Here is a 13209-nt window from a genome sequence, read left to right on the forward strand (position 1 = left end):
CTTTATAATTTATATAGTTTTTTGTTTAATTGGCAATTAAATCCATTTTAATTTCCCTCTAGCACACCAGATATTTTTTCTTCATACTTTAGGATGTAAATTTTGCTGATTTTCACCTGAGTTGTTTCCTTTAATATGCAAATATAAGGCTATTTACACATCTTTGTGTAAGAAAGCTTAAAGATGAATAATTTTGTATGAGAAAGAATCTTATATGGTAAATTTAATCCTATAATTTTATATGAGACATAATTTTATAAATAATTTAGTATAAAAGCTTAACGATAAATAATTTTATATGAAAAGAATTTTGTATGGTAAATTTAATCCTAGAATAACATGACTGGTTGTTTAAGAAAGAGGGATGTTCAAGACAAACCAGAAAGTCCAAGCATGTCATGAATGGTCTGTGTAAGACACAGTAAGATAATTAAAAAAAATAAAAATAAAAACTTTTATATGATCAAGTTGTTTACAATTAAAGGGAAATTATAATGGTCTTTATAGAGTTTGGATTTGATGTAAAAAATGCTTATACACTAAATAATTGGTTAGAATGATGAAATTTTCTTAAGGGATTGATTTCCTCTTGATATTTAAAATGTTTTTAACTCAAAGTTCAACTTTTATTGCACCTCACTGTTTTTGTTTTCTTCTCCCTTTTTGAAGGGCACAATAAAGTAAGCACTCCTTCAACTCATTTTCAGCTCATATAAGTTTCTTTTTCCCTTGAGCTCTATTTGTTGTGGTCTGATGTCAACAATGTTTTCTTAAAGAGTTAAAGGAAATTTTTTCTTCCAACATAATAGTCTGTGCCGTGGAGATGGTCTTTTGTTTTGTCCTTTGGTAACTGGCCTAACAGATTTTATGTTTCACTGAAACAATTCCTATGTCATTATTATTAAGCTTTGGTTTGCTTAGAAAAAACCGAAATAAAAAAAATTTTAAATTAAGATTGCCAAATCCATGTATCTTCACATCTTTCTGTATGTGCTTTTAAAGTCCTTGTGATATTGAGTTATAGAGCTTTGACTCCTGGGTCTAAAAAGGACACCAAGTCCTGCTAAATCTTAAACATTGACATTAATTAAAGCCTCATCTTCAGGCCTGGTAGAAGATGCCAATCAAAATAAACTCCATTTCTGAGACACAGGGCCAAAAGTTAAAGCTATTCAACTCCTCAAGGCCCAGAAACTATCATAAAAGAGGTGGGCATGTGAGATTGTAAGGACCAATTTTGAGAGATAAAATAAGTTCAGCTTCCCTATATTAATCACCGATGTCAAAGGCACACTGATGCAAGACCTGCATATGGGTCCCAGTGTCAGATTAACACTATCTGTTGTTCTTCTGTTTGTTGTTGTTTTTCTCCCCTCCTCCTATTTTCTTTTCATAGGATGTGAGACTTCACAAGCTGCTAAAAATGAGCTTTCCTAATAACTTGGTACCTACCTATCTAGGAATAAACCATCTTAGCCATGAGAGATCAGATGAAAGCTGAGACCAGACTCATTTCCTTCTAAAATGCTTTCTCCAAAAGATTTTTAAATAGAAAAGGGGGTAAATGTGAAAGGAAAATAAATCTTGGGACCCCAAAATCACTAAGCTAAAGGGAAAAGTCAAGCTGGGAACTTCTTAGGGCAAATCTGTCTCCCATTCTATTCAAAGTTAGTCCTCTGCTCACTGAGATAAATGCATATCTGATTGCCTCCTTTGGAAAGGCTAATCAGAAACTCAAAGAATGCAACCATTTCTCTTTTATCTACCTGTGACCTGGAAGCCCCCTCTCCACTTTGAGTTGTCCCACCTTTCTGGACTGAACCAATGTTCATTTACTTATGTTGATTGATGTCTCATGTCTCCCTAACATGTATAAAACTAAGCTGTGCTCTGACCACCTGGGCACATGTCATCAGGACTCCTGAGGATGTATCATGGATCAGTGTCTTTAACCTTGGCAAAGTAAACTTTCTAAATTAACTGAGACCTGTCTCAGATATTCAAGGTTCACAGTGTTTTCTCATTTTATTCTGATGCTGGGTTATGCCTCTCAAAGGCATGTTTCACTCTGAAGTATTAAGGGAGCAAGTTTATTTCTCTCTCCTCAATGCCTTCATTTCTCATGTACTGCTGCAATCCTAGCAATAACTGCTAATGAAAATTATAACCTCTGGTTTGCTGAGATCAAGAGAATGAGACAGAATCTTGCTCTGTCACTCAGCCTGGAGTGCAGTGGTACAATCTTGGCTCACTGCAACCTCCGCCTCCTGGGTCCAAGTGATTCTTCTTCCTTGGTCTCCCGAGTAGCTGGGATTATAGATATGTGACACCACACAGGCTATTTTTTTTGTATTTTTAGAAGAGAGGGGGTTTCACAATGTTGGCTAGGCTGGTCTTGAACTCCTAAGCTCAAGTGATCTGCCTGCGTTGGCCTTCCAAAGTGCTGAGATTACAGGTGTGAGCCACTGTGCTTGGCCAGTACAGTATAATTTTTGTGATTTATAATGATATTATATTCTCATTTTAAAAAGAATATAATATCATTTATAAAATGATATTATATAAATGATATTTTATAATATTTTATCATTAAATATATCATTTAATAAATGATATTATATTCTCATTTAAAGCATTAAATGGCATGAATAAGATGAAAATAATATGTCTAATAGGAATGTTTAAAATTCCTTCACCTTCCATGGAGAAGTGGGCAACATTAATTACTGTTTGATCCTATCTGGGCCCCTTTCTCTGACTCCTCCACACCCATCTCTTCCCAGAGCCATCTGCATCTTGTTGCAGGTATTGGAACACTTCCCCTTTGACTTTCACAAGATTCAAGGCAGGTTTTGCAATTGCAAGGGCTCAATTAAAGTTTTCGAAGGAGCTAAATAAAAAGGAAGCAGCTTGAATTTATATGCACTCGAATTCAAGAACAAAAGCCTATAAAAACAGTGTTAGTTTCTTTTCTCATCTATACTGGCCTTCTTCTCAACTTGTTCTAATGGTGTGATGTCGGCAATATACAAGTTTACTTTCATTTCCTTGTAGCAGATTTAGAAACTCTGCTTACAGATCTGATTCTTTGAGCATTGGTGGCATAAATAATGCAAGAGTGCTTTTCTTTTGTTTTAGGGTTCGACAAGCTTTTTTCTGTAAAATACCAATTTTAGGCTTTGCAGACCACATGATCTCTGTTGCAACAACTCGAATTTGCTGTTGTAATGCTACAGCAGCTAGTGACAATTCATAAACAAATGGGCATGGCTGTGTTGCAGTGAAAGTTTATTTACAAAAACAAGTGGAGGCTAAGATTTGGCCCTTATACTATTCACCAACTTTTATTCTGTGACATCGACTGAAGTTGCTGAGGCTTCACGTAACTGCCTAAGAGTTAGATACTCAGTACAATGTGGTTTTCTGTGGAAAGGCAAAAGGGTGTGCATCTAATGTTGTGGGAATTCATCTCAAGCCACACCTTAAACAGGAAAAGTGATTTTGGACTCTGACCAGAGGAGATGTCATTTTCCCATTACTGGAAGTGTGGGATGGAACTTTATTCTCAGAGATAAACATGATTTGGGGGCCATTACCTTCATACACTTGTTCTCATGTTTCCACCAGAAAATCTGCTCAAATGCCCAGTATTGAGAAAATATTTGTTTCCTATATCCCTTCACTTACTTCTCCCCAAGTTTAGAGGTGAGCATATCTGTCAAGCTGACACAAAGGAATGGGCTCGTGCCTATCCTCTCTTTTTGGGGATGCTCTGCTCAAGGGACAGGTATGCTGTCTTCCCATTGTCTTTCTGAAAAATACATGGGAAATGGGCCCAAACCTGCCCAGATAGATCTGGAAGGCCATCACCCTCTATTCTCATTTTTGGGGTTTGATAGTTGTGCAAAGCAATAATATCTCTTTTACCTGTGCAGGTAAATTTCTTCTCTACAGCCCCAGATTCTCCCACAGATAGGCCACCTCAAGATCTAGGCTTTAAGGGAATAGTAGGGAGTCTGCTGACATAGTTCCTAGCCACATTCTTCAATGAGCACAGTTTAACATCATGACTACTTATAATAAAGATGATATTGTGATTAGCCACATGAGTCCTTGGGAGAAAAGAGTGAATGTAGCAGCTCTGGTTATTCTTGTGTGTCTCCAAGAGAACTATGTCTGACCCTTCACCACACCCCAGAAATGTGTCCCTTCAAGTGTTCTTTGTGTTAGTGATTGACAACTTTGTTGTATATTGCTGGAGTGATGGACCATGCCATGCTGGCGTGTCAAGTTGCTTTGTATAAACATCAATATTGATGAAATGCCCCTGGTTTTGTTGTTGGAGTTCTGAGTTTCTACTGCCATGGCCTGTTGTGTAGCAATGTTTTCACAAGACATGTGTATGTGACAACTACCTGCCTACTTTCACAAAGACCTCAGTCCCTGAGCTTAAAGTGGTGTCCCTAAGTAGGGCCATACCACACAGGTACCTGAAGTTCATTGCTAGAGAAAGAGCACTCCTATGTGTCTGACAAGGAAAAATATAGGAAGTCTCTACTGAACCTTTCTGGACATCATCAATGTGTATCTTTTTTTTTCCCTGCTGCTTTTACTCTGTATTCTTTGCTGTACTAAATCTTAGCTATGAATATAACTTGCGACTGAGTCTTGTAAGTCCTCCTGGTGAATCACCAGACAAATCACTCCTATATTTCAACAACTTAAAATTCAGAGGCAAAGAGCAGGGCAGGGACTGGGGTAAAAATTTTAAACCATACCTCCCCAAACCTCAGTAATCAAGATAAATATTATTTTAATAAGTATTAAAGTATTAAAACCCAATGCAAAAAATACATGATGAACAAAATATAAAAAATTTAAATAAAGGTAAGATTTGATCCTACACTTGCCACATCCTGGCTTGCTTGCCTAATCCCTACCCTGAAGAAGAGACACACATGGGCCTTCCAGTTGTCAATGCCAAGAGCAATGTCTTTAGTAATGGTGCTAAAGGTTGCTAGATGTTTCTAAATAGTTACCACACCTTGCCCATTTTTGTTCCATCTCACTTAGTTCTTGTGCTCCTCTAGTCAATCTCTGCCAGTGTATCCATTGTTTATGGAGCTGATAGGAATCGCTCTTAGGGATCTGCACCCTTCAGAGTCCTGAAAACCACGTGAGAGGTTTCTTTTTTTTTTTTTTTCTCATGCAGAATACTTCTGTGTGTAACACAATCCTTAACAGGTTAAATATCATTGGGTAGGCAACTCCTGAATGCTAAGATGACTTGGCTTAAATGGATATTGTAGTTATTCAAAGAGCCTTAGAGATCTCGCATATACTTTATTTCTACATTTCTATTTGTTTATATATTTTCAGAGAGATGGGTGTGCACAGCTAGATCCTGGGACTCTAATGATAGCTACATCCTCTAGTATTTACCAAAACCAGTGCTAGGCACTTTAGACAGAATATCACAAATTTGCCTGTCAATCATTTAAAGATAGGTGGTGTTCCCATTTCACAAGCAAACTAAGCCTCAGGATGGTTATGCACATTGCCAATGTCACCCATTAATGAGGCAGACATGGGGCTCAACCCACAGTTGTCTGATTCTACAAATGGCAGAAAATTGCTGAAGATACTCTTTTGGGAGATGGATCAAATACTGTTTTATGAAGTTGAACAGGGACAATTTGGGAATATGATTCTCCAGGTACCAACATCTTCCTTGAAAGTATTATTTCACCTTATTATCCCTACCTGGCCCTTGAAGACATAGAGTGCTTCCAATCTTGTTCTCTTTCTAGCATACCATGGTACCACCCACTTGAGATTCTTTGAATTCTGTACCCACTTTAAGGAGTGTGCTGTTGAAGTGGCTTTCATAATCTTAGCAAGAGCCTTTCAGTTCATAAACATAAGGGCACAAGCTTCCTCTCACTGAATATGATAGCTCAGTCTAGCAGATGGGTTCTTCTGAATTATTAATTTGTGACTAATTTGCTTAGTAGCCTCTATGTACTTATATTCCATCTCTCTTGTGAATGAACCTAAGGGCTTTGGGAAACTATTTTATTCTATAATCAAAGAATGAAAAGATGGAACCAACTTTTATAGTTGGCTTATATTTAAGCAGTTGCCCCAAACTTGCTAATTCTTGGTTTCTCTTTCCTTACTCCATAGACATATACCAATCATGAGTGACATGCTTTGGGCCACCCAATCTCATCTTGAATTGTAGCCCCCATAATTCCCATGTGTCATGGGAGGGACCTGGTGGGAGGTAATTGAATCATGGGGACGGGTCTTTCCTGTGCTGTTTTTGTGAATAAGTCTTGTGAGATCTAATGGTTCTATAAAGGGGGTTCCCTTGCACACACCCTCTTGCCTGCCATCATGTAAGACATCCCTTTGCTTCTCCTTTGCCTTCTGCCATGATTGTGAGGCCTTCCTGGCCATGTGGAACTGTGAGTCAATTAAACCTCTTTATAAATTATCCAGTCTCTGGTATGTCTTTATTAGCAGCATGAGAATGGATTAATACAATGGAACTAGAACCAAAATTATTCACCAGTGGATCAGGGGATCCACTGATAGGCTTCAGAGGGTCACCGAATATCCTAGTATTATCTTCACATTTTAGTTATGTGCATATGTTCTTTTGTCTGGAGGGAGAGAGTTCATAGCCTTTATTAGATTTTAAGAGGGTCTATAAATCCAATTTATGAACAACTTACAAGAGAAATCAGTTTAATATTCTGGTTACAAAAACCAGTAAAGGTTTTGGGTTCCCCATCTGGAAGAAACCACAGGAATTATTTTATCTACCACAATTAATCTTCCTGAAACATGGTGTGATGTCCTAGATGAGAACACTAAGGAATAGAGAAGAAAGGAACAAGCTCCCCTTATTTATTACCTGGAATTTGCTTAGGCTCTCTTTGGCCCTAAGACTATGACATCACTTCAGCCACTGCTTATATTGCATCCATGCCAGATGTGCATTCAATCTCTGCATGAAAACTTCAGCAACCAGGGAATGCCCACAGTCTACCATGACCCTAGGTTATTGTATATAGCTTCATTTGTTTTAATTTTTTCAAGTTTTATTTTATTAATGTTTTATATACTTTGAAAATAATTGAAATGAGGTAGAATCAAGGGCAAGAAAAAATAATGAAACATTCAAGGATGTTACAGTGTGGCAGTGGCTGATAGGGAGTGCCAGGAAACTGCTTGTAAGGGAGATTACTGTGTCTGAGCAGAGGAGGCACTCCTGAGATTCTTGGCAGCAATGACAAAAAGAGAAGCCCAAGGGATTCCCTAACTTTTCTGATCCAATGCAGAGAAGACAGCCATGTTTTCAAGGGAGGTGGGTATTCTCCTAACTCTTGTGTTCCTGGAGAAATTATCATAAAGCTTTTTATACAATGTACATTTAAAAGGGCATAATGGACAAGTGGCTCTTTGCCAGATGTTTTACCAGAATTGTAAGACATTTTTTGTAAGTACCCTTAATAGGAACTGGACTCTGGGTTTGATTTTTTAAAATAATAAAAGGCACACAGTACTTAACTGCTTCAATAAGTCAATGTTCAGTTGTGCTATCCCAGATAAAAGAGAGGAGCACATTTATGGAACATCTTTGTGGAGGTGGTCTCAAAAGAGTGCATTTGATTTTTCTTGACCCACCAGGAAAACAGTGGATGTTCATGAACACCTTCCTAGTCAGTTCCACAAAAAAAAAAAAAAAAAAAGGAAGGAAATTTATAGGAACATGTCTTTTTGGCTGGCCATCCAAATCTGCCTCCTCTGGTTCTAGTGACTTTCCTTGCAGGTCACTGTGGGGTTGGACCAGCAGAGAGTTTCAGAGGTTTCATGGCTTAACTGAAGCTCTGGAGGCAATAGTAGTGGGGATCTTACTGGCCCTTACAGTGCTGCTCAGATACCAAATCCTGCAGGCTGAGTCACAAGAGGTAAACGGTTTGTAATACCCTCTCTCTAGGATCTCTTCCTCCTTTTTGTGTCTTTTGCACAGAAAATTGATATTTTTTGTTAAATGGAGTCAATATTACAAGTTTTTCTGGTGGTTTTGAATGATTTCTAAATTGATCCAGATATGACTCTGTCAAGAGATATGATTACAATGTACAAAACATTTAGAAGTAGACTCATTTGTATAATGTGACATAAATGGTCTCAAGCTTTTTTTAAACTACATAACCAGGATGCTAAGTTAGTAATATTCAATGAGAAATTCAATCCTCAATAAAACTTCTAGAGACATGAGTATCCACATTATAATTAGAGGCTTGTTCGGTGACCCTGGGATTAGAATATGGGAGTGTAAATCATCTTAATGACAGTGCCATCAATTCAGTTCAATTTGTTTTCTAATAGCTGCCTGGCAGAAAATTCAGATCTGAGATCTTTAGTGATCCCTGGAATGCAGGATCTATCAATTCTCTTGACCATTAGAGACCAGTGAAGATATAATTGTTTATAAGAGTCTTCCCTCCCCAGCTTATTGAGGGCACTTCCATCTCCATACAGAACTGAGACCAAGCAGGGCCATGCCTTTCCTCAAAAGCATAGCTTGGATTGGTTCAAGAGCTTAGATACATAATCAGTTGAGAACTCAGAGTCTTGTGTCATTATAGAATGGAATAAAAACTATTGAGTGGCAGCAGTCACCAAACAGTATCAGTAGCAGAATGAATGAAACAAAAAAATCATATTGAACTGGAGAGAAACTTGCTGTGATCAGATTGGTATCAGGACATAATCAGGAAAGGAGACAGAGCTGGCAGTGGGATGCAGGGAAAAAACAGAAGCATTCATTTCTTCAATCATTCATTCATTTATTTTCTCACTCACTAATTCATCAACACAGGATGAGTATTTTTTATCCACTTGGGATTCTTCTAGACACTGAGCTTTCAAATCAGACATGAGCTCCTTCAGGAACTTGGACTAATATGAGAAAATACATGAAGTTAAGATCTGAGTTAAACAGAAAAAGGCTTGGAGCAGTAGATTGGGTCAAAATTATGGAGGAACTTGGTTGCCAGCCTTAAATACAATGGTTTAGCCTCGATTCTAAGGCAATGGAAGGGGAGAGCATCACAAGTTAAAAGAGGGAATGCCATACAGGGAGCTGTGCACAAATATGGAGATGAGAACAGAGCTATGGTGCTAAGTTGAGGGTAGAAAGGGGTGGGCGTGGTGGCTAACACTTGTAATCCAAGCACTTTGGAGGCCAAAGCGGGTGATTCACCTGAGGTTGGGAGTTCAAGACCAGTCTGACCAACATGGTGAAACCCCATCTTTAAAAAAAAAAGAGAGAACAGAGCTATGGTGCTAAATTGAGGGTAGAGAGGGGCATTGCAATTGTCTAAGTAAAAAAGTATTTAGCTGGAACTAGAAGTAGGAATGACATTGCTAAATGAGAGGCATTAAATGGGAAGTGGATTGAACCAAAAACATGTATATCCAGAAAGGATATATTTGAATATATCAGGAGACAAAGAAGCCAGAGAAGAACATAGGGAGGGATCAGAGATAAAGCAAGAAGAGAAGAAAGTTTCCAGAATATAGAATCTCATTAGTTAATGGTGCTTCTTTGTAACCAAGGAATACCAGAATTGAGAAATGGCTATTTAAATTAGGTGCAGGGAGATCCTTGGTGACTTCAAAGAGGATAGATAGATAGATGAGGGAATGAGTGGAAAATGAGAATTGGAAACTGTAAATGTATTCTAGTCTTTTAACAATTACACCATGAAATGAAGGAGAGTAGCCTGGGAGAACACTAGTTGTATTCACTAGATTTTTTTTGGTTGCAAGTGACAGAGAAACCAACCCAAAGTTTACATAACTGAAGAATCTATGGGGATAGTGTAGGCTTCAGGCATGGAAGTATCAGGGTACAGTCAATGCCATTAGTATCTCTTGGCTTGACTCAGTTTTCTTCTGTATGGTAGATTCATTTTCACATTTCATATGGTGACAAGCTGTAGTAGTTTCAGACTCATATCTTCCCAAATTCAAATCCAGTGATATGAAAAGAGAAAATTATTTATCTAGTTGATTAAGCAAAGTCTTGAAATTAGCTCTGGCTTGGCTTGGATTGGCTTGACTAGAGTCAAGGGTCCATTTCTGATGGGGATGTCGTTCACTGGTTGGTGTAGGCCTGGAGATGGATTCCTCAGGAAGCACATGGGATAAGAATGGGAAAGGGCATGGTTCCTTGGAAGAAAATTAGAGTACTATTGATAGAGAATGGAGAATGGATGCTGGGTGTCAAAAAGAAGTGTCTAAACTCCAAGTTTTAAAGAGAGTAATTGATGGATAGAGGCCTGAAGCAGAAAGGAGGGAATACAATCAAGGTGCATGGATGAAATTGATTTTGAAAGGAGGAAGCATTCTCATTTCTGAGATGGCAGTGAAGGAGAAGATAATAAAAGATGGTATGTAGACAATTTGACATCTAAGTGAGGCAAGTTGAGAGTGCATATGTTAAATAACTTTAGTGTTCAAGTAAAAATCCGAATGAGGGAATATGTAGTGTTATTTAAAAATAATTTAAATATCTTATATCAGCTATATTACAGCAAATAATTACAAATAGAACTTGAAAATAAAATTATGCAGCTAACATATCAAATACTTTTATTCTTTATACTGCAGATGTAATCTTTACAAAGCTTAAATATTTTCATTGTTCATCTCCCACTTATGAGTGAGAACATGTGTTCAGTTTTCTGTTCTTGTGTTAGTTTGCTGAGAATGATGGTTTCTAACTTCATCCATGTCCCTGCAAAGGACATGAATTTGTCCTTTTTTATGGCTGCATAGTATTCCATGGTGTATACGTGCCACATTTTCTTTATCCAATCTATCATAGATGGGCATTTGGGTTAGTTCCAAGTCTTTGTTATTGTGAATAGTGCCATGATAAACATACGTGGGCATATGTCTTTATAGTAGAACGACTTATAATCCTTTGGGTATATACCCAGTAATGGGATTGCTGGGTCAAATGGGATTTCTATTTCTAGATCCTTGAGGAATCATCACGATGTCTTCCACAAAGGCTGAACTAATTTACACTCCCACCAGCAGTGGAAATATATCATTTATGACATTGTTTTTACTTGCATCCAGAGTAGATGTATCAAAATTCACTTAGTCTTTTTACTTAAAGACACTGAGATTGCTTTCATTTTTTAAAACTAGAAATAGTGCTACAATTATTATTATATACTTAGCTGTTTATTTTTCTTGAGGGTATTTCTGTAGTAAAAGTTCCCAGGAATAGGGTAATTGTGTAAGAGGGAATAAACATTTTATGTCTCCTATATATGTTTGCAAAATCACATTACATAAAGTATGAAAAATTGCCAATGTCCCCGGCCATATAAGAAAGTATTAGTTTCCACCAGGTACGGTGGCACACACCTATAATTCCAGCACTTTGGGAGGCCAGGGTGGGTGGATCATTTGAGGCTAGGAGTTTGAGACCAGCCTGGCCAACATGGTGAAAACCCATCTCTACTAAAAATATAAAAATTAGCTGGGCGTGGTTGTACTAGCCTGTAATCCCAGCTACTTGGGAGGCTGAAGTAGGAAAATAGCTTGAACCTGGGAGGCGGAGGTTGCAGTAAGCCGAGATCACAAGATCACGCTACTGCATTCCAGCCTGGGTGACCTTGCAAAACTCTGTCTCAAAAAAAAAAAAGAAAAAAATCCATTAATATTTTTAAGATAACTAATGTAACACAGTAAGCACTTAAAGCCAGGATGGGTCTAAACACCTGAGTCATGTTAACTCATTTAATTATCACACTGATTCTATGAAGGGGAAATTTATTATGATCCATGTTTTTATAGATGGGGAAACTAAGATATAAACAGATTAAGTACACTACTCAAGTCCCAATAGCTAGGAAGTGCTATGAGCAGTATGTGAACTATGGGAATCTGAATTTCAAGCCTGCATGCTCAACCACTGGGCAATATTGCTTTGTGATAGTTTTTGCTTAGCATTTCCTCAAGTGTTGTTAACAACTTGTATACATTTTGTGAGAATTTCAGAATGTGTTTCTCTGGGAGATTCTTTTTTTTTTGGGGGGGGAGAATTGTTGTTTTTAATTTTTTTATTTTTTTATTACATTTTAGGTTTTGGGGTACATGTGCAGAACATGCAAGACAGTTGCATAGGTTCACACATGGCAGTGTGTTTTGCTTCCTTTCTCCCCTTCACCCACATTTGGCATTTCTCCCCAGGCTATCCCTCCCCAGCTTCCCCCACCGCTGGCCCTCCCCTTTTCCCCCCAATAGACCCCAGTGTTTAGTACTCCCCTCCCTGTGTCCATGTGTTCTCATTTTTCATCACCCGCCTATGAGTGAGAATATGCAGTATTTCATTTTCTGTTCTTGTGTCAGTTTGCTGAGAATGATGTTCTCCAGATTCATCCATGTCCCTACAAATGACACAAACTCATCATTTCTGATTGCTGCATAATATTCCATGGTGTGTATGTGCCACATTTTCCCAATCCAGTCTCTCATCAATGGGCATTTGGGTTGACTCCAGGTCTTTGCTATTGTAAACAGTGCTGCAATGAACATTCGTGTGCATGTGTCCTTATAGTAGAACGATTTATAGTCCTTTGGATATATACCCAGTAATGTGATTGCTGGGTCAAATGGAATTTCTATTTCTAAGGCCTTGAGGAATCGCCACACTGTCTTCCACAATGGTTGAACTAATTTACACTCCCACCAACAGTATAAAAGTGTTCCTTTTCCTCCACATCCTCTCCAGCATCTGTTGTCTCCAGATTTTTTAATGATTGCCATTCTAACTGGCGTGAGATGGTATCTCAATGTGGTTTTGATTTGCATCTCTCTGATGACCAGTGATGATGAGCATTTTTTCATATGTTTGTTGGCCTCATATATGTCTTCTTTCGTAAAGTGTCTGTTCATATCCTTTGCCCACTTTTGAATGGGCTTGTTTGTTTTTTTCCTGTAAATCTGTTTGAGTTCTTTGTAAATTCTGGATCTCAGCCCTTTGTCAGATGGGTAAACTGCAAAAATTTTTTCCCATTCTGTTGGTTGCTGATTCACTCTAGTGACTGTTTCTTTTGCCGTGCAGAAGCTGTGGAGTTTCATTAGGTCCCATTTGTCTATTTTGGCTTT

At 38.0% G+C, this 13209-nt stretch overlaps 1 protein-coding gene across 8 annotated transcripts in view; it reads right to left on the bottom strand.

Annotated features, from left to right (window-relative positions):
* TXNDC8 (thioredoxin domain containing 8) overlaps positions 1-13209 on the bottom strand; it is a 41570-nt gene that overhangs the window by 15536 nt on the left and 12825 nt on the right. Inside the window, exon 4 of one of the 8 annotated variants that reach the window (XM_035254397.3) lies at positions 8296-10209. The exons of the other annotated variants lie outside the window; for them this stretch is intronic. Coding sequence (XP_035110288.1) covers positions 10078-10209 — 132 coding nt within the window. The 3' untranslated portion in view covers positions 8296-10077. Of the gene's footprint in view, positions 1-8295; positions 10210-13209 lie in introns of those variants that run through there. 8 annotated transcript variants of the gene reach the window in all.

The sequence above is a fragment of the Callithrix jacchus genome, chromosome 1 (genome assembly GCF_049354715.1).
Source record: "Callithrix jacchus isolate 240 chromosome 1, calJac240_pri, whole genome shotgun sequence".
NCBI classification, from domain to species: Eukaryota; Metazoa; Chordata; class Mammalia; order Primates; family Cebidae; genus Callithrix; species Callithrix jacchus.